Consider the following 24,457-nt stretch of genomic DNA (forward strand, 5'->3'; position numbering starts at 1 on the left):
CATGCCTTCATGCTCTTCTGTGGTTTCTTTTGAAATGAATGCATGCACTCCCTCCCTTCCTTCCTTCCTGGATTGAACTCAGGGGCACTCGATCACTGAGCCACATCCCAAGCCCTATTCTGTATTTTATTTAGAGACGGGGTATCACTGAGTTGCTTAGGGCCTCGCCTCTGCCGAGGCTGGCTTTGAACTTGAGATCCTCCTGCTTCAGCCTCCCTAGCTCCTGGGATTTCAGGCATGCGCCTCCACGCCTGGCCTTTTCCTTTCTTCTTGTGTTCTGACTAGATGTCTCTCTGTCCTCTCTCAGGCCTCAGGAAGCCTTTCTTTCCCCTGCAGTCATGCATACCTCTGTCATAACACTTGAACTATATTTATGGGATCTTCAGTGTGCTTCTGTTGTGTTGTCTCATCTTGAGGGCAGGACTTTTCTTTTGTGTCTTTATTTTCCTATGTTTATTACAATGCCTGGCACTTGGTAGGGGTTCAGTAAATACATACTGTACAGAATAAATGAGGACTGGAAGAAAAGAGTTCCAGAAAGAAATCTAATGCTGTGGGGGGATGTACCGCCGATCCCAACTTTTGGGGAGGCTGGGGTAGGAGGACACATTGAGCTCACAAATTGGAGCCCTGCTTGGGCAATATAGTGAGACCCTGTGTCTCTCACCTCCCATTCCCCCAAAAGTTCTATTAAACGTTCTTATATATCATATATTAGGGCTGTCATCTTGTGTGTTTGTTTAATGTGACTGGGTTAGGCACAGGTGGTCTTTATGAAGTCTGGGTAGTATTCCTGTTTTTCTGATTTTGTTTTCTAAACAAGTTCTTGAAATTAAAACAGGATTACAGATGTGGGGGCTGTAGACAGTGCATTTAACTCACTTCCTGGAGTGGGGTTTTTGAACTTCAGATCATTGGTGTGTTTACCTAAGTAACATTAATTGTGAAAAGCCTTATTTCTGGTTGTCCAGTTCATGGTGTCAGTAGCCAGAAATCACGTTGGAAAGTCTGGTTGGTAATAATGAAGCAAGGGATTGATCCTGTGGTACAAAACCTATTTTGGCGGGTACTAAGGAACTGAAGTTGTATATTTGTTTTTTTTTTTTTTTTAAAGAACTTCTGTTTAAAATTTTTTTTTAAGAGAGAGAGAGAGAATTTTAATATTTATTCTTTTTTTAGTTTTCAACGGACACAACATCTTTGTTTGTATGTGGTGCTGAGGATCGAACCCGGGCCGCACGCATGCCAGGCGAGCGCGCTACCACTTGAGCCACATCCCCAGCCCTGAAGTTGTATGTTTGTAAACTGTCACCTTAAGGGGACTTAATAATGTTTACAAAACATACTAAGTAGTGTTGGAAATGTTATGCTCTTGTTCTGCCCTAATAACTTCACTTGATGCTGGACCCTTTGTGCTTGATAGTTGGACCTTGGACACTGTGGACATCTGTCAAGTAATTTGGATTATTTCTGTTAAGTTGAAGTCTTGACTTGTGCAATTCATTCATTTATTTAGCTGTATTTTCATTTCCGTATACTTAATTGACAAAAACAGTCAAATGTTGCCAAAATGAATTCTGAGTAAAGGTAATGCAGATGTACCACTGTACTACTCAGAAATCATGAGAATTTGATGCTACTATCTCCTCTGCTTTCCTCCCTCTGTTTAAATTATCCTTTGGTTGGGAAGAGAAACTAGCAGAAGGGATATGTTTTAAAAAAAAGTGTCTTAAAACTTTCCAAAATATTTCTCTCTACAATTTAAGAGCACTAGCAATACAGACGAAGAGTCGCTTTGGCAGATTTTAGAGGGGGCAAGAAATGAAGAGTGGCATCCTCCAGTTTCAGCAGCATATTGGGTCTTCCACCAGGCATGGTGGTTAGTCATGGGCTACAGTGAACCTGGTGACTGCTTTCTTCTAAGAACAGATGAGATGTCACATGAGGGTTTATAGCTACCCTTTTCATGCTTTTACAAAACTAAACCTGATTTAATATCATAAATGCTGCAAGAGTGGTCAAAGTCATAAGAAGTAGGAATCCAACTTCTTTCAGCCAAAAGACAAGACAGTTTATGGTGCACATGGCCAGTAATGAGGAGGTCCATATCCATTTGGACTCAGGGACTATCAAAGGAAGAACTACAAGAATCAGGTCTGCTGTCACTCGCCTAGTCCCTGGGCCACTCTTTGTTGCCTAGAGGTGGGGATTCTGTGACCAAACCACCTTACTTGTCTTCAGGGTGAGGGAGCTGGGACACTTGCTAGGTGGATGGACATTCCCACCACAGCTGAGCGCAGGTCCTCCAGGGTGGGAGCTGGATTCCATTTATCTTGTATCAGCTCGGCATCTTTGTGAACTATTTGTATATTTTTATTGTATGGGTAAAGGAAGAAGAAATATCAGTGAAGGCTGGTTAGAACCCAAAGAAGGTAATGTTCCATAGGTCATTTTATTTTGTAGTTACATTTGGTAAATGATTCCTTGTCATTTGTTTTGGTTATGAAGGTAACACATTTATTTTAGGAAGTATAGGGACAAAACAAAAAAAAATAAACATCACTCATAATCCTGCCATTGATAAATATTTTCGTTTATTGAGTAATTTATTTATTCACACGACTACAAATATCTGAGTGATGGCAGTTGAGTTTCTAAAGCAGTAGGTATTCCATGTGGGAATGGACGTGTCAGGCTATGTGTGATGTGAAACAAATTAAGTCTGATTTGAAGACTTCTGATCTGGTTCAGTCTGGATTCTTTAAGGAAGAAGAAGTTTGTGAACATTTTACAATTTTAGGATTTCTTTATTTGTAGAGAGCAAAGCAGGAATTAATTTTTTTTCAAGATTGTTTCATTTTGGGGGGAAAACTGAATAGTAAATTCTTAATTCAAAGGCATAATAATTTTGTCCAAACCCTTCACTAAAGAACAATTTTGGGTATGCGGATTTAATGTTTTCATTCTAGATGTGTTTAGAGTGCTAGTTCTGGGACCTTCATGTGCACCACAATCACCTGAAAGCTTTGGGCTTCGTTGTTATGTGTTTGTACATGTGCAGTTGGGCAGTTTCCTTCTCTACACCTCTCTGTTCTCTTCCTCCTTCTTCCCCGCTCCTTTCTTCTATTGGTCCTCCTTCTGTTTTCAGGAGGACCCCCCCACCTTTTTTTCCTCGCTCTCTTCCACATTGGAGAAAAAACATCCACAGCTTGACCTTCTGAGTTTGGCTTATTTCTCATAACATAATGCTTTTAGTTTTCCATCCATTTCCTCGTGAATGACATAATTTCATTCTGTATGGCTAAATAAAACTCCATTCTGAATACCGAATTTTCTTTACCCATTCCTCCATTGACAGACACCTAGACTGGTTCTGTATTCGGTTGTTGTTGTAAATTGTGCTGCTATAAACATGGATATTCGTGTATTGCTATAATAGTATGATGGCTTTAATTCTTTAGGATTAAATATGGAGGAGTGGTGTAGCTGGGTCATATGGTGGTTCCATTCATAGTCTTTTGAGGAACCTCTATACTGATTTTCATAGTGGTTGTACTAATTTATGGTCCCGCCAACAGTTGAGTATTCTTTTTGCCCACATCCTCTCCAGTATTATTCTCTGTGTTCTCCATTCTAACTAGACTGAGATGAAATCTCAGTGTTTTGATTTGCATTTCTCTGATTGCTTTGAACATTTTTTCATATTTTTGTTGGCAATTTGTATTTTCTTCTTATGAGAGGTCTGTTTAATTCATTTGGCCATTTATTGATTGGGTTTTTCTTCCCTTGGTGTGGTAAGTTTTAGAATTCTTTATATATTCTGAGTATTCTCTGTTGGAAGAGGAGCTGGCAAATATTTTCTCCCTTGTTTCGCTCATTTTCTTTGCTGTCAGAAGCTTTTTAATTTGATGCCATCCCATTTATCAATTATTGTATTAATTCCTGAATTTTAGGAGTTCTGTTGAGGAAATTGATACCTGTGCCTATGTCAGAGTTGACCCTCTGGTTTCTTCTAGCAGTTGCAAAGTTGCAAAGTTTCTAGTCTAATTCTTAGGTCTTTGACCATTTTGAGTTGACTTTTGTGCAGAATGTGAGGGATCTAGTTCATTCTTCTGCATATGAGCATCCAGTTTTGCCAGTATCATTTGCTGTCTTTTCAGAGTCTTGTTGAACAGACATTGCTGAATGTCACCTTGGAATTTACTGGTGTAGGGTCTGAGAATTTGCATTTCTAGTAAGTTTGCAGGTAGTGTTGATTCTGCACTTTGGGAAACTACTGGTTTACATGACCTTAGGCTCTCCTAAAGAGCAGCCGGTTTTTCCGGGCAAGTTTGTTTATTTACTTGTTTATTTTTTTGGTACTGGGGATTGAACCCAGGGGAACTTAACCACTGAGCCACATCCCCAGCCCTTTTGTCCTCAGCGGCTGAGCTGTGGGCGGCCACGGAGAGCAAGTGACTCACTGCCAGGTACTGAGGGTGACGGCCCCGTCCCAGGGTCGTCTGCCTGGTCCCTGAAGCTGCGTGGCTTCTCTGGACTCGGGTTTTCCGCCGTGACCGTCTGTGCTCTGACCACTGCGAGTCCAGACCTTGCAGGCTCCGACAGTGAGCCCCGGCTGGCGTGCCGTGCGGGGACTCGTCCCCACCCTCGTGGCCCTGAGGGCCTCTTCCTTGCCCCCCACTTTGGCCCCGTCTGGTCCTGGCTGAGCGGCTCGTTCCTGTTTCTCCCACTGAACCGGATCTCAGTCACCCCAGCCACCGTCCCCCGTGCAGTGTCCCCGATTCCTCCTGAGACCTGGCTCCACCGGCGGGGACGGGAGCAGGCCATGACTGTGACGGAGTGTCCCGGGGCTCCCTGGGCAGCTGGAGCAGAGCCCTGAGCGCTGCAGCTGGGGTCCCTGGAGCTTCAGGCCAGGGCCACACCTGCCCCTGCCGGCAGTGACCAGGTGTGGAGGGCGAGGGCCGTGGCCGCCCGAGGGCAGCGTCCCCTTGGCACCACCAGCTGAGGGGCAGGTAGAGGCTGCCCAGGGCCACCAGGGCCTGAGCTCGGTGGAGAGCTGGGGCACCTGGAGCTGCTGCCCGTGGCACGTAACACTGCCCAGCAGGGGTCTGCTCCAGCCCGGGCCTCTCCTGCCTCCTGCTCTCCCGGTGGGAGGAGGCGTCCTTAGGACTCACAGGTGGCTTCTCCTCTGTCCCCCTGGCCACCAGCCCCCAAGGCTGCAGCGTCTTGGACCCGCGGCCCGGGCCACAGGAGTCACATCAGAAACACGTGCGTGTCCCCTGCCCAGAAGCCAGTCAGCTTCGGGGCCGGCCGCTGCGGTTCTGGGTCTTCCTGGCCCCGACGGCTCTTGCTTCTTTTCCGTTTTTCATTTTTCTTAAGCGGTGTGTGGAGGGGTACCAGCGCCTCAGCATCTGTGCCCTGCTGTCCTGGGGATGGCAGGAGGGGACCCAGACTGTGAGTCCTGGAGAGTGTCAGCCTCCCTGAGCTTGGAGGGTGGACCCTGGGCAGAGCAGGGGGTGAGGGACCAGAGGCAGCCGGGCCTCCCGGAGATGGCCTTGGTGTCCCCAGGTGTTACTCCAAATGGTCCAGACCCCGGGTGACACCCCTCTCTGTGGAGGGGACAGTGTGTCTTTCCCACCCGAGTCCCCTTTTGGGCCCCCACCAGCCTCAAGTCACAGGGAATAGTGGCCATTGTCACATCTTCCAGGGACAAACCCAGCTTCGTTTTCACGGGTCTGTCCTGTGCTTCTGCTGCCAGCGGCTGAGAACTTAATTGTTTTATGACCTTGAAAAATATAGACTTTGAAAACCAAAAGTCAACTTGCTGATTCAAATAGGAGAGGAAATGCTGGGCCCAGTGGCGCAGGCCTGTGATCCCCGAGACTCGGCGGCTGAGGCAGGAGGATCCCAAGTTTGAGGCCAGTCTCAGCAGCTGAGTGAGGCCCTGTCTCAAAGCAAAGGGGACGTGGTTCAGTGATAGAGCCGCCCTGGTTCAGCACTGGGGGCGAAACGGAGGAAAAAATAAAAAAACAGAATGAAGCATACAGAGTGGCAGGGAGCGAAGACCCGGGCAGCCTGCGGCCAGCCAGCTGCTCCCGCGGCTCTTGAGGCTGCCAGGCCAGCTTTCGGCCTCCCTGGGCTGTTTCCTTGGACGGCTTTTTCAGGTGGCCTCCTGAGTCCCCAGGACAAGAGCCGGCTTCGGCCTCACCAGGACCCCGCCTGCAGGAGGCCTGGGCAGGAGCAGCAGGGACACCGCCCCCCAGCCCCTGGCTGGTCACGCTTCCTCTGAGCCCTTGGGTTCCCCTGCCCCTGGGCCTGGCTCAGCAGGTGGCCGAGCTCCCAGGGCCGGGTTGGCTGCCCGTCCGCCAGGACAGTTTGTCCTGGAGCTGGAGGCCCTGTCCTGATGGTCCTGTGGACTTGACGCGGTGGGAGACATAAGCCCACGAGTTTGAGACCAGCCTGGGCAACACAGTGAGCCGCTGTCCCCAAAATCACGTAAATAATCAATAAAAGAACTTGGAAGCTGCTGCCCTTTCGTCCCCCAGCAGGTCAGAGGCCTGTTTCCTGCCCTGTCACTGTTCTTCTCCTGGTTGTGTCTGTTCTAGTGGGTGTGAAAGGGGATCTCACGTGGCTTCATTTTGCATTTCTCCAAAGATGAGTGACCCTGGGCTCCTTTTCATCTGCTCGGTGTCCATTTGCACGTCTACTGTGGAGAAAAGCTTGTTCAAACCTGTTGCCCGTTTTTAAGTAGCATTATTTGTGTTTTTTTGTTCAGTTGCAAATGTTCTTTACATATGCTAGACACCAGTCCGTCTCAGGTTCGTAATGTGCATCATTCTCTTGCCCCCTAGAGGTTGTCTTCCCGCTTTCTTGACAATACCCTTGGAAACACTCAAGTCTATAATTTTGATGAAGTCTAGGGTGACACTTTTTTAGTTGTATTTGACGTCCTGTCTGAGGACACTTTGCCTAACCTGAGGTCACAAACATCTACTCCTGCGTTTTCCTAACAGACTCTACTTCCAGCTCCTGTGCTGAGGCTTGGGCTGCGTTTGAGTAGGCTGTTGGGTGACCTGCTGGCCCTGGTGTCTAGTGGTCCTGGCACTATTTGTTGGAAGACGGTTCTCTCTAACCGACTCCACACGTAAGGTCTTGTGAGGTCTTGTTCTGGATCCCAGTTCTCCAGGCCTGTCCATCTACGGCACCGTGTGCCTCTTACGAGCTTGAAAAGGGAGGACTGTGGGGGAGGAAGTGGCACGTGCAAAGCCGAGACACGGATATGCTCCCCTGCGAATGGAGGCCACACAGCCGGCGTCCCCCACAGCTCTGGCCAGCCTCGGGCCTGGCCACATCTTGCTTGGTTTCTCCCCCAGCCCAGTGCTGACCGGGGCAGGAGCAGAGGCGGGGGCAGCCAGACAAAAAGGGGAAGTGGCGTTTTTCTCATTTTTACTAACAGCCAGTGTTGGCCCCTGGAGGGGGCCCGTCGGCGGAGGGTCACTGCAGCGTCCCCTTCTGGGGTCTGGGATGGGTGTGGTGGCAGTGGCTGCCACCGTCCTGCAGCCCACCCCCACTCACCCGGAGCTGGCCGGCCTCTTGGGCCTCAGGTCCAGACGCTCAGAGCTGCTCATCTGCAGACGTGTGATGGGGTGGCTTTGGGGACGTGGACAGGTGACAGGTGATGACCACCAGGTCCTGGCCTTCTGGTGTGCCTGATCGTGGACATACCTGCAGCGGGCTATGGGCTCCACAGGGCCTTGGGCAGAGGGGCTCCCTCCCAGGCCACCTCTGTCTCTTGCTGGACACCTGCCGTGGCCACCAACCGTCTCCTGCCCTCTGTGCACTCTGCACCTGTGTTCTCTCAGCCACCAGAGGGTCCCTGAAGGGGACAGGTGGATGGTGTGGCCTCATTCACAGCCCTGTAGCCCTGTCACCTCCCATGCTCCTGGACGGAACTGGGTGCCCCTGGCCTCCGAGGCTCGTCCGACTTCATCGTCCACCTCCCTCCTTCCCTACCCTGCAGCCTCGTGGCCTCCGCTTCAAGTCCTCCCCTTCCGAGTGCTTTCCCGCAGAGTCCAGCTCCGCTGCCAGGCCTGTCCTCAGAGGCCCTGCGCCCCGACACGTCCCTCCTCTGCGCCCCTGCGCCCCGACACGTCCCTCCTCTGCGCCCCCCCACGTCCCTCCCCCCATGCACTCCCACACGTCCCTCCCCGTTGTACCCCCGGCACGCTCCTCCCCCCCCTCCCCTGTACCCCCGGCACATCCCTCCCCCTTCCCCTGCACCCCCGCACGTCCCTCCCCCCTTCCCTGTACCCCCGGCACATCCCTCCCCCCCTCCCCTGCACCCTGCACCCTGCACCCCTGCATGTCCCTCCCCCCCGTACCCCCCCGCACATCCCCCCCCCGCGTTCTGCAGCCCCCCCCCACTCTCACCAACCACATAAATGATTCATTACTCATGTCAATAGGTGCTAGTCGCCCTCCGTGCCGTGAGGCAGGCGTTGATTTGAGAGCAAGGCATTTCTAGGAAACGTTTAAAAGGTCATAAACAGCACAGGGACTCAAAATGCCAACTCTGGGGCCAGACTGGTTGGACTCATGATCTGCTGTGTGACCTTGGACAGCTGACCCCACCTGGAGGGGTCGATGTGAGGGTCGGCTGGGGGCAGGAGTTTGTGTGCTCCCCTGTGGGTGCCTCCGCCTCCCCTCCCGTGGACACAGCCCTGGGCCTGGGCAGGAGCTCAGTGGACCCCGGGGTCCTGGGCACAGGCGTCTGGGCCTGGGGAAGGGGCCGGTCCTCAGGGAAGCAGGGCTCATTTCTGGGCGGCCCAGGGGCGGCAAGTGGCCGGGGCTTTGCAGTGCGTGTTCCGCAGGAGCCCTGCGGGGCGACAGGGGCTCATGGTGCAGGTCTCCTCACAGACACCAGGGGTGCTGAGAGCTGCATGTGTTGAGCACTTGCTGTATGCGTACGGTGCTTTCCGTAGTGTCTGGTTCGCCTCTGCCGATGTCCCAGTCCCAGTCCACACACCCCCGTCTTTCTCCTCGGAGGCCCTGTCCACTCGCTGGGCCTGCGCTCTGCGGCTGCTGGGGGAGGTCACAGCAGAACCTGCCTCGAGCCCCGAGCGAAGCCTTCGCCACCGTCATCGCCAGCGTCCGTCCGTGTTGCTGGTGTGCGATGGGGAAGCTGAGGCTCAGGAGGGCCATGGCTAGCCCCAGCTCCCAGGGGCTCCCCCAGGAGCAGGGCAGACCCGACCCGAGAGAGCTGGTGTGCAGGGATGGCGCCTGGCCTTCCAGAGACAGAGGGGGGCAGTGGACAGGCTGGGCACGCGTCTGGGCACTTGCTGAAGGGAACTTCCTGTGCTGGTGCTGTCCAGAGGCGGGTGGGCGGGCTGGCCCGGAGGAGGGGCCTGAAGCTCTTGCCCCGTATCTGAGGCCTGGCACGTTCCTGCCCCTGAGTCCCCCACCATGCCCAGCAGTGCCCGCCTGTGATCAAGGCTGGCCTAGCATCCCGCGCGTCCCAGCCTGTGCCTGATGTGGGGGCTGAGCTGACAGAAGGGGCGGGTGGCTGGGGTGAGCCTCACATGCCCATCTTGAGTCCCCTAGGCCAGGGGTGTCTTGCGGTGCTGGGGATGGAACCCAGGGCCTCGTGCATGCTGGGCTAACCCTGCGCCACCGAGCTGCATCCCCAGCCCCAAGACATGTTTTATGCCCATTTCACTAAGAAAACTGGGGCTGGGGCAGGATCCATGGCCACCTCCGTGACCTGCCCTTCTCCTGTCTCTGCGTCTGTCTTTCCTCCTCCAGAGGCACTGGCTCCTCGCTGTGCTTGTTTTATACCACTCGTGCCCATGCCCCAGGTCCCTTGCACGTGCTGGTCCCTCTGCCCTGACACTCCTCCCTCATATTATTACAGGTCCCCCTCACTTCAGCCCGTGGCTGCTCGGATGTGAGCTCCTTGAGGGTCTCCCCGACCTCCCTGTTTGAAGTCACCTGCCCCAAACCCTGGTCTGCTTGGTCTTGTGTGTGTCCCTGCTTGGAGCTGGTTCTGTCCGTGACTCTGCTCCACTAGGACGTGCCGTCCACCAGGCGAGGAGGTTCATCTCCAGACCCTAGCTCTCTGCCTGCCATCGAGGAGGTGCTTGGGTGGCCTTTATAGGAGTGCACGAGTGACGTTCCCAGCCCAGGTCACACCGGCCCCGCTAGGCCCCCACTGACGTCTCCCTCCTGCCTCTGCCCTGCCCAGGAGCTGGCCAAGAGGACCCCAGGCAAGCACCCCGACCACCCGGCGGTGCAGAGCGCCCTGCAGGTCATGAAGACCGTTTGCTCCAACATCAACGAGACCAAGCGGCAGATGGAGAAGCTGGAAGCCCTGGAGCAGCTGCAGTCCCACATCGAGGGCTGGGAGGTGCGTGCGGTGGCGGGGTCCTGCCTGGAGGGGCCGGGTGGGCACAGCTGCAGGGTGAACTGGAGCCCGGGCAGGCTGGGCCCCGTGTTCTGCTTCTCTTTTATAATGTTTATAAGAAAACCGCTTAGCTTTTCCCCAATTAAATCCAAGTAATTCAGATCAGAAGTTTCTCTTGAAAAACTGGTGACGCTGGGTGTGAGTGTCCCATGGCAGCAGCTGCTGAGCCTCTGATCCTTCGCAGCCCCCAGCTCCCCACTTACCTGTGGGCCTGGAGCCAGGGTCCACTGCAGGACAGAGCTCTGGCTGGCCACTTCCTGCTGGTGACTCCAGAGCCTCGTCTTCAGCTGCCATGTGGCGGTGCTCGGTGGTGCTGTCCCGCGGTTCCCAGGACCTCCCCCCGGCCTTCCTCGCGTGATGGGAAGTTCCCAGAGGCTGTGGGGGACTGGACTGGTCAGCCCAGTCGAGTGGGGGTCAGGCGCGGGTCAGGCTCTGGGCGAGGCCTTCTGGCTCTGCAGGCCGTGGGGTCCCCGGCCGGTGGCTCTTGCTGTGTGAGGGCCCTAGTGTTCCTCCCTGCGCTGGGGCAGCCGGGCGCTACGGCATGGCGAGGGTCGGCCGTGTTCGGGGCAGCGGGTTCCGCCCTGGCACCTGCATGGCCCTGCCCTCCTGCGGGTCTTCTGCCGGGGAGGGTGGAGGACAGAGCCCCTTTCCCAGACTCCCTTGCAGCTTGGGTTTGGGGTGTGGTTTGGGGTTCGGCTGAGATCTGACCCAGCTGCTTGAGCTCTGGAGGGTGGAGGCCACCGCTGCTCTTTGTGTGACCACGCGGCCAAGGCTGCTGGGGCGGCGCCAGCGAGGGCCCAGGTCCCAGCTCCTGGAGTCGGGGTGGCAGTGGGCACCCCAGGCCTGGGACAGCTTTGCAGGTGGCCCTGCCGGGTGTCCAGACGCGCCTGGGCAGCGTCCCTGTGAGTGCCACACGGACAGGCGGGGCTCTGATTGCTTCACACCCTGCGGGGGGGGGGGGGGGACTACTGTCCCCCCCACCCTCCAGCCGTGCCCTTGGGACCTGGGTGCCCTGCGGGTCTCCTGCATTCGGCTCTCTGGCCCTTCAGTGACTGACCCTCCGCCCTCCCTGCCCACGATGCCTCCCTCTGCTCTGCTCCCTGCCGCTGACCTGCCGCTGCTCAGGTTAGCCATCAGCGCACCTTTCTGAGGATTCCGCCTCGGCCTCGTGGTGTCATAGCCCGAGCTCTGAGAGCGCCCTGGTCTTTCCCGTGTGGCTCCGTGAAGGTTGTGGGTTCAAAGCTGGAGGAGGTGGCCTGGCCTGGGCAGCGAGAGGCCCCCGTGGGAGAAAGTATTTTTCAAAAGACACAGAAAAAAATTTTCCTTTCATCTCATTGGCCAAGAGTGGGTCACATGGCCACTTTCAAGAACAAATAGAGTTGTTTCATGTAAGATGCTGTCTGTTTGGGCTTTGAGCTTCCTGACAGCCAAGGTGAAAAGAGCAGCACACCTCACTTACCGAACACTGATGTCAAAAAGGGGGGAAGTGACGGTCTTTCTGGAAGATCAAGAGTCTCCTGGCCACTTTCTCAGTGGGCCCCAGTGCAGGGACATTGGGCGGGCTCCTTGGAAGCCAGGGCAAGGTGATTTCCAGAAGCATCACGGGAACCTGAGGAGACAGGAGAGAAAGCCTCAAGCCCTTCCTCCCCTGAAAATCCACCCTCGGGGGCTCGGGCCCTTGTGTGGTCACTGCTTCTGGGTCCAGTTAGGAAGGCACTTGACCTCAGTGAGAACTGCTCCAGTATTGAGCACCTACTGCATGCTCCCAATGCTACAGGGACGGTACTGTTACTGTCCTGGTCTTCCGGATGTGGACAGCGAGGCCAGGGACTTGGTTCTGAGGCCCAGATCTGTGACCTACAGACCGCCCTGGGCCCCTTCCTCCTGGGTGTTCCTCTGAGTGGTGTCTCTGAGGTGACTCTCGTATCGTTCTGAGGGGGGCGAGGGGGGCGAGGGGGCCGAGTGCTCCTTGGAGACGTGGAGGGGCTTTCTGCAGGTGGGAGGGTTCCTCAGGTGAGTCGCGAAGGCTCAGGTTCGTGTGGACGGGTCCTCCTGGCTGGCGAAGCTGCGCGCAGTGGTGCCTGCCGGTACCTGGTCCTGCCTGGGGACAGCCTGGCTGGCCGTAGCTCACGTGACGCCCTGCCGCCTGCCGTCTGCCGCCTGCCCTGGTGCTGCTCTGATTAGATGGGTGGGTGCTCCTGGGATCTGGCCGGCTGGAGCCCAGGGTCCCCTCCCGGCCACCATCCTCTGGTTGGTGTGGGCTGGGTCGGTTTGCTCTCCGTCACTGATCCACTGGCCCCTTCCTGAGCCGCTGCCCCTTTTAGTCGTGAGACTGGCCTCATTGAAACCAGCTGCCTGTCCCCCGTCCCCGGTACTGACCGGTGAGGAAGTGGAAGCGGGTTGTGGTCCCTGCAGGAGCGGCAGGCCCCGCCCGGCGCTCCCCACCTGGCTTCCTCCTCTGGAGGCCCTGGGCAGCGGGGGCCTCCCTTACAGGTGGCCGGGGCTGAGCTGGGTGTGGGGAGCGCGCGCCCTGGCTCGGCTGGGTGTGGGGCTGGTGCCCCGGGCCACCCCTGCAGAAGGGCCCCCAGATGCAGGCCCCGGGGAGGGACCTTTGCAGGAGGCTCACGGTGACCAAGGGGACACATGTGTTCTCAGTGAGAGGGAAGCGTCCTTGCTGGCCCTGGACGCCCCGGGCAGGGGGCAGTCAGCTGTCCAGCTTGGGATGGGGAGGAGGGAACCAGGGTGCAGGACGAGGCTGGTGAGGGCTGGGGACAGCTGCTCATGCTCGTCTCCACTTCACCATGGGCCACGCTGGCCTCCGCCTGGGCCTCTGACGTCCGCTTGCTCATCACCGAACGTGGCGGTGCAGCTCGGTTGGGGCCGTGTGTCCGGGGGAGGCCTCTGGGATGGCTGTTGCCCTGACCGGTGGGCACCTTGGCGCTGGGCCCCACCTGCGTATTGGACCCTCAGGAGCAGCTGTGCCTGGGCTCAGCCTCCCAGGGGGACTGCAGGGCTGGCGGGGCACCCGGCCGGGAGGGCGCTGTGCTGATGCCCTTGGCCAGGCCGCAAGGCAGCTTCCTGAGCCGAGCGTTCTTCTCTCAGGCCCCGAGGTGGCCTTGGCCACAGGGGCAGGTCCAGGGCTGCGTGACCCTGGGGCTCTGTGTGGGCCAGGTACCAGGCCCTCTGGAGCCTGGAAGGGACCCAGCAGGGTGAGTGGGGCAGGGCAGGGCAAGGAGGAGGCCGCTGGCTGCCCTGTGCTGGCCGCGGCCGTTGACAGAGCCTAGTCCCTTCCTGTTGGTGAGGACGGGTCCCAGGGCCTCCGCAGCAGCTCTGAGTCTGCAGCAGGCGCCTCCCTCGCTGGGGACCATCAGAGACCTGCCTGCAGGCCCCGTGCGACGAGGCCTATGATTCCCGTGACCGGGGGGCTGAGGCAGGACAGTGGCAAGTTCAAGGCTGGCCTGGGCAGACCTTGTCTTGAAATAAAAGATTAAAAGGGCTGGGGACATAAATCAGGGGTCTGCCCCTGGGCTCAATCCCCGGTACTGCAAGTTAATTAAAAAATCAAAATAAAAACTCAGGGAAACAGACCCGGCTGCAGGGTGCCTGTGTCCAGGTCCGTGTGCCACCCCCCAAGGGTAGGAGCCCACCGGCCCTGTCCTGGACCCACAGCCTGGACCACAAGCCAGTGGTGTCCCAGGACAGTGGTCTCTGGCACCCCTGTGAGTGGGTTTGCTGCACCTGGCTGGCCCCGGGCATGGGGAGCCTGACCACCCAGTTGGGGGGAGCCTGTGGCTGGCCATGTAGAGCCCGTTCCCCGAGTGGGTCTCAGAGTCCCGGGTCAGCAGGTCTCCCTGACGCCAGCTCCCGTCGGTTCCTGGTTCAGCGCGTGCCCAGGGAGTCTGAGTGGTCCTCCCTCCCCGGCTCGTCTCCAGGCAGGGACGGTGAGGTCTCTCGTCCCTCCCTTGGTGGAGCCTGCTGGTCTGCCGCAGGACCTTTGCAGCGTATTCCCGAGCCTCGACGTCAGGGGCCCTGCTGTCCACCTGGTGACAGCTGGAGGACGGGTGCTGGCTCCAGGGAGCTGCAGAGGTTGGTGGGCGGGTCCCTCCAGCCCCACTGCCACCGCCTTCCTGCCCTGGCACCATCACGTGACCATGCCTGGTGCCAGGGAGGCTGCGGTGGGCATCCCCAGGGGGCAGGAGGAGGGCCAGGACCCGGGCCCTCAGCTGGCCTCCTGTGTCCACGGGCCTTTCCAGCTGCCCCACACAGCACGCGGCTCTCTGCTCTGGCCGCTCTTCTCGGGGCTCCACAAGCCCCGCGGTCCCGCTTAGGACTCCTCCCAGCGACGCCTCCCCCTCAGCCTGTCCAAGGCCAGCTCGCTCCCCCCGCCGTCCCCAGCCACGCCACCTGGGCCTCCCGATGTGCAGGAAGCTTCACGCTCCCGTCACTCAGCAGGGAGGGCTGGCAGGGTCCAGCGTCCATGCCCGTCCCCACGCACAGCTGTGGCTAGAGTGACTGCCCACACCACGCTGGGCCCGGTGGTGTCCGTGCCGTGTTCATCTGCTCTGCAAGCCCTTACTGAGCACCTACTGTGTACTGGGGAGTTGTGGGTGCTGGGCATACAGTGGCATATGCTTATGCAGGTGGCACTCCTGTGGGGAGACAGGACGAGCTGTCGGTGAGCAGGCGCCCAGCCCAGCGCCCCAGTGGGCCCCCTTGAGCACTGAGCTCCCTCAGTCTCCCAGCCCCTCCCGGCTGTGCTGCTCGCCCGCAGGTGGGAGCTCCCCCCACAGGGTGCTGGTGTCCGTCTGCTGTGGGATGCAGTAGGCTCTTTTGGGGTTCAGGGGAGGTGGGAAGGAAAGTCTGTGCCCGCTGCTTTCCTGGATCGGCCTGCTCATGCTCTGCCTGCCCTTCCTCTCCCAGGGCTCCAACCTCACGGACATCTGCACCCAGCTCCTCCTGCAGGGGACTTTGTTGAAAATCTCTGCGGGTAACATCCAGGAAAGGGCCTTCTTCCTGTTCGACAACCTCCTGGTCTACTGCAAGCGGAAGTCCAGGTGACTTGCTGGGGAGGCTGGTGCCTTGGCTGCCCCCGTGGGCCAGGAGGCGGGGCAGGGCCAACCTGCTGCTTCCCTGAGGTGATGTCTTGGACTTCTTCCATGACTTGAGGGGTTTGTTCTAAATCCATAGTGAGCGCCACATACACTATTATAAAATGAATTTAAATAGTGCCTTTATTTAACCTAACGTAGCCACAAATATAATGTGATATTTAGTTGTAACTATATATATATATATACGTACATATACATGTGCACATATATGCATACGTATACATAAAACAGTAAGTCGGTTTGAAAACTTGGGGTGCAGGTCACCCTCAGCACCCCTCAGTTTTTATATTTTATTTAGAGACAGCGTCTCGCTGAGTTGCTTGGGGCCTTAAGTTGCAGAGGCTGGCCTTAAACTTGTGATTCTCCTGCCTCAGCCTCCGGAGCCACTGGGATTACAGGTGTGCCCCCTGGGCCTGGTTGAGCCTCTGATTCTGAAGGAGCTCAGAGCACTGTGTCGGAGACCTCCCCCACCCACGTCCCAGACAGGCAGTGTCCCGCGAGTCCCCGCAGGGACCAAAGTCAGCAGGCACCTGGCTGCTTCTCCAGGTTGGAGGGCTGTGCACACCTGCCTGCTGAGAGCCTGGCACCAGGCAGCGAGCCGCCTCTGATTGGGAGTAGAGAGTGGAGCCCGGGGGCCTGGGGATTGGGCAGTGGTGAGGGGAGCCCCAGCCCCCCTGGTGTGGCCACAGGAAGCGCCTGAAGCAGCCGTTTCCCACCCGCTCCATCCAGCCACCCGCAGACCTCCAGCCACCCACCCTCCTCCACCGGCCTGGCACACCTCACCCTGCACCCGCTACCCTCCCTCTACCCACCGGCTCACCCCAGCCCCGAGCATGCACACCACCCCTCACAAACACTGTGCTGTGCGTCCCCTCCCTCTGGGCTCCAGGAAGAGCAGGGCGCTCCGAGGGCGGGGCAGAGGGAACGGCGGCATGTTCAGACCATCCTCAGAAACTCAGCGAGGCCCTGAGCAGCTCGGGAGGGCTGGGCTGGAGCTCAGTGGTCAGTACCCCTGGGTTCAATCCCCAGCACCCAGCACCCCAAAAAAGCAGGAGGCTTTTAAAAGCCCACCCTGCGAGTTGCCCAGGGCGAAATACGGCCCAGAGGGCTCACGGCTCCATGCCAGCTGCCTGCTTAGTGTGTCGCAGTCAGGAGCGTGGAGAGTCCGTCACTGTCCGCCGCTGGCCTCGTTTCACAGGGTTGGTGAGCAACACGTGCACAGTGCAGGTGTACACGGTGTGCATGGCCCGTGGCTGGTGCGTGGAGTGGAATGTGTGTCGTCTCTTGGGTGTGCACATCCCTGTAGGTGACACTAAGACCTATAGCAGGTTCTCTATAGAGACGTAGACCCCGAGCGCGTCCCATTTGGGTGCGTGTGCACATACCCACCTCACACACCCACCTCACACACACCTGCCACACACACCCACCTCACACACCTGCCACACACACCCACCTCACACACCCACCACACACACCCACCTCACACACCCGCCACACACACCCACCTCACACACCCACCACACACACACCTCACACACACCTGCCACACACACCTGTTTATACACACCCATCTCACACACCCACCACACACACCCACCTCACACACCCACCACACACACACACCTCACACACACCTGTCACACACACCCACCACATACACACACCTCACACACACCTGCCACACACACCTGTTTACACACACACCCATCACACACACCCACCACACACACCCATCTCACACATACCAGCCATCCTCAGGAACCCCTGAGGGCCAGGCCTGCAGCTCGTGGCCTGAGGACCTAGGGGTTTCCTGCCCTGAGAGCAGCAGGCTCAGACCCAGGAGCCGTGTGTCTGTCTGAGCCTGAGGGCGGGAAGGAAGCACCCTGGAGCCCCAGCCTGGCTCTGAGCCCCCTCCCTCCACACCTGCTCACCAGCCGTCCTTCTGGCTCCGACCTTGTCTGATCAGAGTGCTGGGTGGGGGTGTGAGTGGCCAGCGGGTGGTGAGTGCACACTGGAGGCAGAGACACAAACAGGTCAGGGCTGGGGAGGCTCGTGCAGAGCACCAGGTCTGCCCCACAGGACTTGCTGTCTGCCACCCACATGGTGCCTTCTTGTGTCCTCGGAGGGTGGACGGCCGAGACAGCTGTCCTACAAAGGAGTGAGGCCTCTTTTACAGTCACTGATCCCAGTCATGAGAGCCCGGCCTCCATCCTGAGACCACCCAACGGCCCCACCTCCTAACACCAAGCTTCAGTGGTCAGGGCTCAGCACAGGAGTTTGGAGGGACACCAACTGTCAGGTTGCATCAGGATTGAGCCCCTGAGGAGCGGAATTCACCCAAGTGAATGAATGAGTTGTGGGTGGGCAGACGGACTGCTAGGTAGATGGTGGGTGGGTAAGATGGGTGGGCCAATGGACGGATGGGTGGGTGGATGGACGGACGAACAGGTAGGTAGGTGGGTGGGTGGATGGATGGATGGATGGACTGGCGGGTAGGAAGATGGGTGGATGGATGGATAGGTAGGTGGGTGGATAGATGGGAGGGTGGGTGGATGGATGGGTGGATGGATGAACTGATAGGTGGTTAGATGAGTGGGAGGGTGGATGGGGGATGGATGGACTGGTAGATGGATGGATGGGTGGGTGGATGAACTGATAGGTGGGTGGATGGGTGGGAGAGTGGATGGGTGGATGGTGGGTGGATGGGGGATGGTTGGTGGGTGGGCGGGCGGGCGTGCGGGTAGACGATCACCTACCCCAAGCTCTCCTCCTTTCTGGCCTTTTTTCAGGAAGTGCTTGTTGGGAGCCCCGTGGGCCTCTTCCCACTTGCTGGTCAAGGAGATTGGGTTTCTGTCGCTTCTTGCTGGCCTCTCATGTCGTCTCCTATTATCTGCCTGCTTCTCTGATGAGAAAACTGTGATGGAGAGAGACGGCTGGCTTAAGCCACCGCCCACCGGCTGACCATCCTAGCCTGACCCAGCTCTGTCCTGCGTGTCCTTCTGTGTTGCTGTCTCCCTCAGGGGACGGTGATTTCCCAACTTTTTCAGGGTCACTGGGAGCAAGAAGTCCACCAAGAGGACCAAATCCATGAATGGCTCCCTGTACATCTTCAGGGGCCGAATCAACACCGAGGTCATGGAGGTGGAGAACGTGGAAGACGGGACAGGTAGGCCTGCTGCTCAGCCCGGCCCGTCCCGCCTGCCCAGACGACTCCTTTTACTGTGATGTGTAACCTGCCTACAGACAGTGCCTGGTGGGCAGGTACCCGAGTGAGCCCCCGGGGCGTGAGGCGTCCACCTGAGAGAAGGCAGCGCCCTGTCCTTCGTCCTTCCTGTGGGGCGCTGCCGGCCCAGGAGGGGCCTCAGCTGGACTCTGTGATGACCGTTTCTTTGCTGTTAAACATATTTCCCCCACTGAGTCTTCCTTACTGAGCATTTTAAGTAAAATCCCTGTGCTCTCGAGCTCACTAAGTGGATGTGCCTGTTGAAGAGGCTCTGGACACACTCAGTCACGTGCAGTGCCACAGCTGTCTAGCCACAGGTTGTGCCACTGCCTGTGGTGGGTCCCCGCTGCCCCTGCCGCGGGTCTTGGCACACGTTGCCCTCCGTGGCTGGGTGGTGTCCACTGTAGGAGTGTCCTGGCTCACCTCAAGGCCCTGCCCTTGTCCTTGGGGCTGTACTAGTGCCCGAGTGGCACAGGGAAAGGCTGGGAGGCCCCCTGGGCTCCTGACAGGTGTCCCCTGCCACTCCGTCTGCGTGCCTACACGAGGCCCCGTGTCATTGAGGACCTGAGGGGTCTTTGAGGAAGGTCTTCCTTTCCCCCAGAGAGCAGCCAGGAAGGGGTGGTTCCAACAGTGAATGTCCAGCTCTGGGTCCTGCCCCTGCTGCTGGCCCTGCCCCTCCGTGCTGGAGCGAAGGGCGGTCCCCACCTGGCCTTGGTGGGACGTCCGGAGTCACATGACCCACCCCTGCCACCTGTCCCTGCCAGCCGACTACCACAGCAACGGCTACATGGTCACCAATGGCTGGAAGATCCACAACACCGCCAAGAACAAGTGGTTCGTGTGCATGGCCAAGACGGCCGAGGAGAAGCAGAAGTGGCTGGATGCCATCATCCGCGAGCGGGAGCAGCGCGAGAGTGAGTGCGGGGCCCTCCTGGCGGCTCTGGGCTCCGGGTGCCTGGGCCGCGCAGGGCTCTGCAGGCCAGGGTGGCCGACGAGGGGCCGAGGGTTCTCTCCAGAAAGCTCCGAGCTCCGAGACGAGGAGCTGGCGGGAGCCATGGGACTGTGCAGGGACTTGGTGCCTGGGGTGGAGGTGATGGGGCTGCCCCGTCCCCCCAGGACACTCCCTCCCCTGCCGCTCACTGGGCCTGTGCTTCTTGTTGGTGTCCGCTGGCTGAGGGTCTGGGAGAGGCCCTTCGGGGCTTCCCCTTGAGCATGGTCGGGAACCCCCTGGGCACAGGGACTCCGAGGCAGGTCAGGTCACAAAAGGGACCCCAGGGCTGGCAGTGATGGGGTGTGGGGTGTGTGCTCTGAACTGGGGGGCACTGGGCTGTGGGCAGAGGCCCCCGGGCTGGGAAGGGCCCCCGTGTCCTCATCTGTGGAAGGCAGACGTTCCTGGGCAGGGTTGTGACCCTGCTGCGTGAGACCTGGCACTTGAGGACCTGGGGAGTCCGACGCGTGGCCCCAGACCTCCCACTGCCAGGTGTGCAGAGCAGGGGCCGGCCTCTGTCCCCTCCTGTTTCCTGCTGTTGCCGTGGCGTGGTGGACAGCTGTCCCTTGACTCTCTTCCTAGCTGGTCTTCCCCGGGACCCAGGAGCAGCCGGGGGCCCTCCACTTGCCCCGGCTCAGAGTCTGACTGGCCCAACCCTGACCCCTGCGTCCCACTCCCCAGTGTTAGTCGATGGGCAAGGAAGGCCATTGGGTCTGCGTTCCGCATGGCGCCAGGTTCAGGCTCCACCGCCCTCCACCTACAGCCAGGCACTGGTCACTGTCACCTCTGGGGAGGGGGCAGCACGGCCACTGCCGTGGGCGCCTCTTCTCCAGGAGACTCCTGCACCGTCGGGAGGTATTTCCAACGTTGATTTGGTTCTTTGGTATACATCTGAAGTAGGAAATTGTTTTTGATGAATAAATATGAAGGCCTAAGTTAGACCTAAAAAGTTGAGGTATTAAAAAGTGATCCAGTTCATAATGTAAAATCATTGAAAGAATTTTGAGCAGAGTTTGACATGATGAAAGTCGTTTTACAGATTGGTTAGGCAGAGTGTAAAATGACTTGTATAGACTAGTTAGCTGAAAGGTTATTGAAGGGTGGAAGTATGAAGACCTGGACAAGGGTAGTTGCAGTAGCAGAAATAAAGAGAGAAGAGGATTGAGCTGACGTAGCATAAATGGCTAAAAGAGGGAAAGGAGGAGGGAAATGAACAGTTAACAATCATGTGCGAAGCATTTATTGCATGATAGTAAAACTGGCCAGGACTATCTACTCTTAGAAAATATGTATGCTCTTCTGCTCAGGCAAGGGGCTTGTTGTTGTAGAACAACCTGGATGAAGAATCTTGGTTAGAGCAAGCTAATTGGGGGTCTTGGGTGGTGTTAGGACTTTTGAACTGACAAATGAGAAATTGGTCGTCACCAGTATGTACTGGATTTGGTGGCTGTGTCCACAGACATATATTGGACATGTGGTTCTCAAACTTCCATGTCTTGGCACACTGGTAAACTGCAAACCCTGTGAAATCTTGAGTTTGTGTAAGCTTTTGTGTTGCTGGTGGTGGGTATTTGTGTTGTATAGCAGTGCCTGAAAGACAATCTAGCAGAGCAGGTTATTCACAGTGGTACTGGAGCAGGGAATGGTGCTGTTACTGAGCAAGAGGCTTCATCTCTCAAGCCAGTGTTCAGGACTGTCTGATGCTGGCAGAGTCAGGAAGCCTTTCTATAGAACTCAGTAGCAGTGCAGGGGTGTGGGACTAATGCAGCCACAGGGGCACCCAGACAGTACAAGCACCCCATGATGTATATAGGTGAACATAAGATCATTTCTGATTTTTCTGGACTTGGTTGACTTAATTCATTCAAGTCTATCCTCACAAACAAACAAACAAACCTGTCTGGAAACATTAGTTTTCATTCAATAATCCAAACATATTTAACTTTCTGCTTCATGAATGTGATAATTTCTTATTTTTCCTGTAAATATTTCTTTAATACACCAGTATCACTGTGAATGAAGGTGAAAAAAGACTTAATAAATTACTTATGCACTAAATTTAAAAAAAAAGTCCTCTTTTTGTATATGTCCTGTAAGTAGCTGGAAAAAGCCTGGTCCAGCCAGCTCATTCATAACCGCTGAGACAAATATCAGGAGGGATGAAGTCAGGGTGAAAAGAGAATTGAGTTTGGAATAAGAAATCTTAGCTTTGATTCTTTGCTTTGCCTCTGGCAGGGAGACCTTAGGCAAGTTATTTAAACTCAGTTTTCTCAGTTTCTTTGTAAAATGAAGGTGATATTTACCTCTCAGACCTGCTCTGATGACTTGAGTTAAACTTAAGTTAATGATTAAAGTATAGGCACTGTACTTTGTGAATAAAAATAATTTATTCCTCACCTCTACTCTGAGAGGGTTTGCTCTCCCTCTGTATTAAGTAACCTCATCCTGGCTTTAGTAAAGCATGCGTTTTTTCTGAACTATGGACTCCTGGAGTTTGATCTTTAAAGATTAAACAGGCTTAGAGTAGTCAGTGCATGAAAGCAAGTATTGGTCACTTGCGAGTTATTTAAAAGGGGAAAAATTAATTTGCTGTAAGCATCATAATTTGTGTTAAAGTTTGTTTAAACTGAAATATATACTATACACATTCATAATATTGTAAAGTGTCTTAAAAAAAAAAAAAGCTCCATCTTCCCCCAAAAAACATCATCTGCAAAATTCATGACTAAAATAGCCAGAGGGGATTTTGGCAGAATTTCTTATCAACTTCCACAGAAGAGGAACAGTTTTTCTATTTAGCATGAGGAATAAGTTGGGACAACGTTTTAGTGAGACCAACATTCTTTAGACTCAGAAATATGATCATATTGTAATTTTGTGGAATGTATTCAAGTGTAGGTGTTTTTCTTTTAATGATTAAGCATAGTTTTAAACCTACTTACAAATGTAGCCATTTTAATTCACTGTGGGCTAAACTTGGCACAGATATTCTCTGCTCAAACACAAATGTAGTTGTTTTTTAACTGAAAAAAAAATTGACTTGCCTTTTTTTTTTAAATTCCTAGATTTAAAAAGTTTAGAATGAATATTTACTGTTCTGTTTTAGCTATGAGCGATTGTGTTGGCATCTTCTGCAATCCCTTTAGATTCTAGTTAGGTTTACTATGTACTTGTGTTTTTAGTAAAATAGTTGATTTACAGGTCTTAAAATGGCTTCTTTCATCACATAGTGACTGCTTTTCGTAAGTATTGTTTTTGAAACCTTAATAAAGAAGTCCATGTAACATGAATATAAAAGAAAATCCTGTTGCCCTTAAGGGGACTTTGCATTCTGACATTTTCACCTTCTCTGTTCATGTCATCATGTAAGTCATGGCTTATTGTTTACAACTGTAGCTTGTCTCTTTATGAAAACTGCATTTAGTCATACTGTCTTTGCTGGTACTACACCATCTTAATGCTTTTACTATGTTCACAATATATTTGATTGCTGCTTAACTGAGTATGAGATTTTACTTTAGAAGATTTAAGTATAAGCATTTAAAGATAAAACTTAAATGAAAATTAAAACTTAGCTTAAAATGAATTTGGCTAAAGCCCTTTACTTTGATTCCTCTGATACTGAGCAGTTTAATGCCCTGGAAAATATAGATCTAAAATAACATCAGAATGTGACTTCACACTTTTGAAAAATTTGGTACAAATTAATATATAGTATTATTTTTAGACAGTTTAGCAGAAGGAAGGACCATCCCAGTTACTTTTAGCCATGAATTTTTAGTGAATTAAAAAAATTGTAAAAACAAAATACCTTTGCATAATTTATATAAGGTGGTTTTTCAAATTAGTTAAAACTTTTAGTAGGATTTTATATTTGAGAACCTGGAATCTTGAATTAGAATAAATTCAAAGACTAATAAAAAATTGGAGTTAAAAAAACCCAAAGATTAAAATGACCTTTTGTGATTATTTATATGCTTTACTGTATTATGTTAGGCAATTTTAAGCTTTTTTTAAGCTAATGTTCTGGCATTATTTAATCAGTAAAATTAGATTCTATTTTCTGTTTTTTTTTTGTTTTTTTTTTTTGCCCAATAAGAAAGTTTGTTTATGCAGTTGTTTCTTTGTGAAGAAATGATTAAAAGGGCTGGGGACATAGCTCAGTTGGCAGAGTGATTGCCTCACAAGCACAAGGCCATGGGTTCAATCTCCAGCACGACCAAAAAAAAGAAGAAAGATATTAAAGACAATAATTTTATTTTTGACCATTAATTATAAAAGAAAATTCAGTAAATAATATGATATACATAGAACACACTTACTTAAATTGTAATATAAGTTTAGAGTTGCTTTTTAGTTAAAAACTTTGTGTTAGAACTGTTTTCTATGGTGACTATCCAACGTAAATGAGATGTGAGAGGCTTTAAAACAAATTAGTTAATTGAAAGTTTTTATTTAAGAAAAAAATCACTATATCAATTTTTTATCTATTTACTGTGTGTAACTGTCTTTTCCAGATAATTGAAGATAACTCTTGGTTGTTTAGAATTATTTTACTTAATTTCCCATTTTAATGGAAATCCTTTCTAAGTGTATTGTACACATTCATACCTTTTAAGATCATGTCAGTCTAATGTATCATTTTCTTGTGACTTGGTAGTGAAGTCAGACTT

At 54.1% G+C, this 24,457-nt stretch overlaps 1 protein-coding gene across 1 annotated transcript; it reads left to right on the top strand.

Annotated features, from left to right (window-relative positions):
• Positions 1-9,272: 9,272 nt before the first annotated feature.
• On the top strand, positions 9,273-20,006 carry LOC308631404 (phosphatidylinositol 3,4,5-trisphosphate-dependent Rac exchanger 1 protein-like; the record flags this gene model as incomplete). The annotated part of the gene is made up of 5 exons (XM_081262608.1): positions 9,273-9,377; positions 10,241-10,402; positions 15,380-15,513; positions 18,621-18,739; positions 19,561-20,006. The coding sequence occupies 5 exons, from the start codon at positions 9,273-9,275 to the stop codon at positions 20,004-20,006; spliced, it is 966 nt and encodes a 321-aa protein (XP_081118734.1).
• Positions 20,007-24,457: the final 4,451 nt, after the last annotated feature.

The sequence above is a fragment of the Spermophilus citellus genome, assembly GCF_964194105.1.
Source record: "Spermophilus citellus genome assembly, chromosome: 12".
NCBI classification, from domain to species: domain Eukaryota; kingdom Metazoa; phylum Chordata; class Mammalia; order Rodentia; family Sciuridae; genus Spermophilus; species Spermophilus citellus.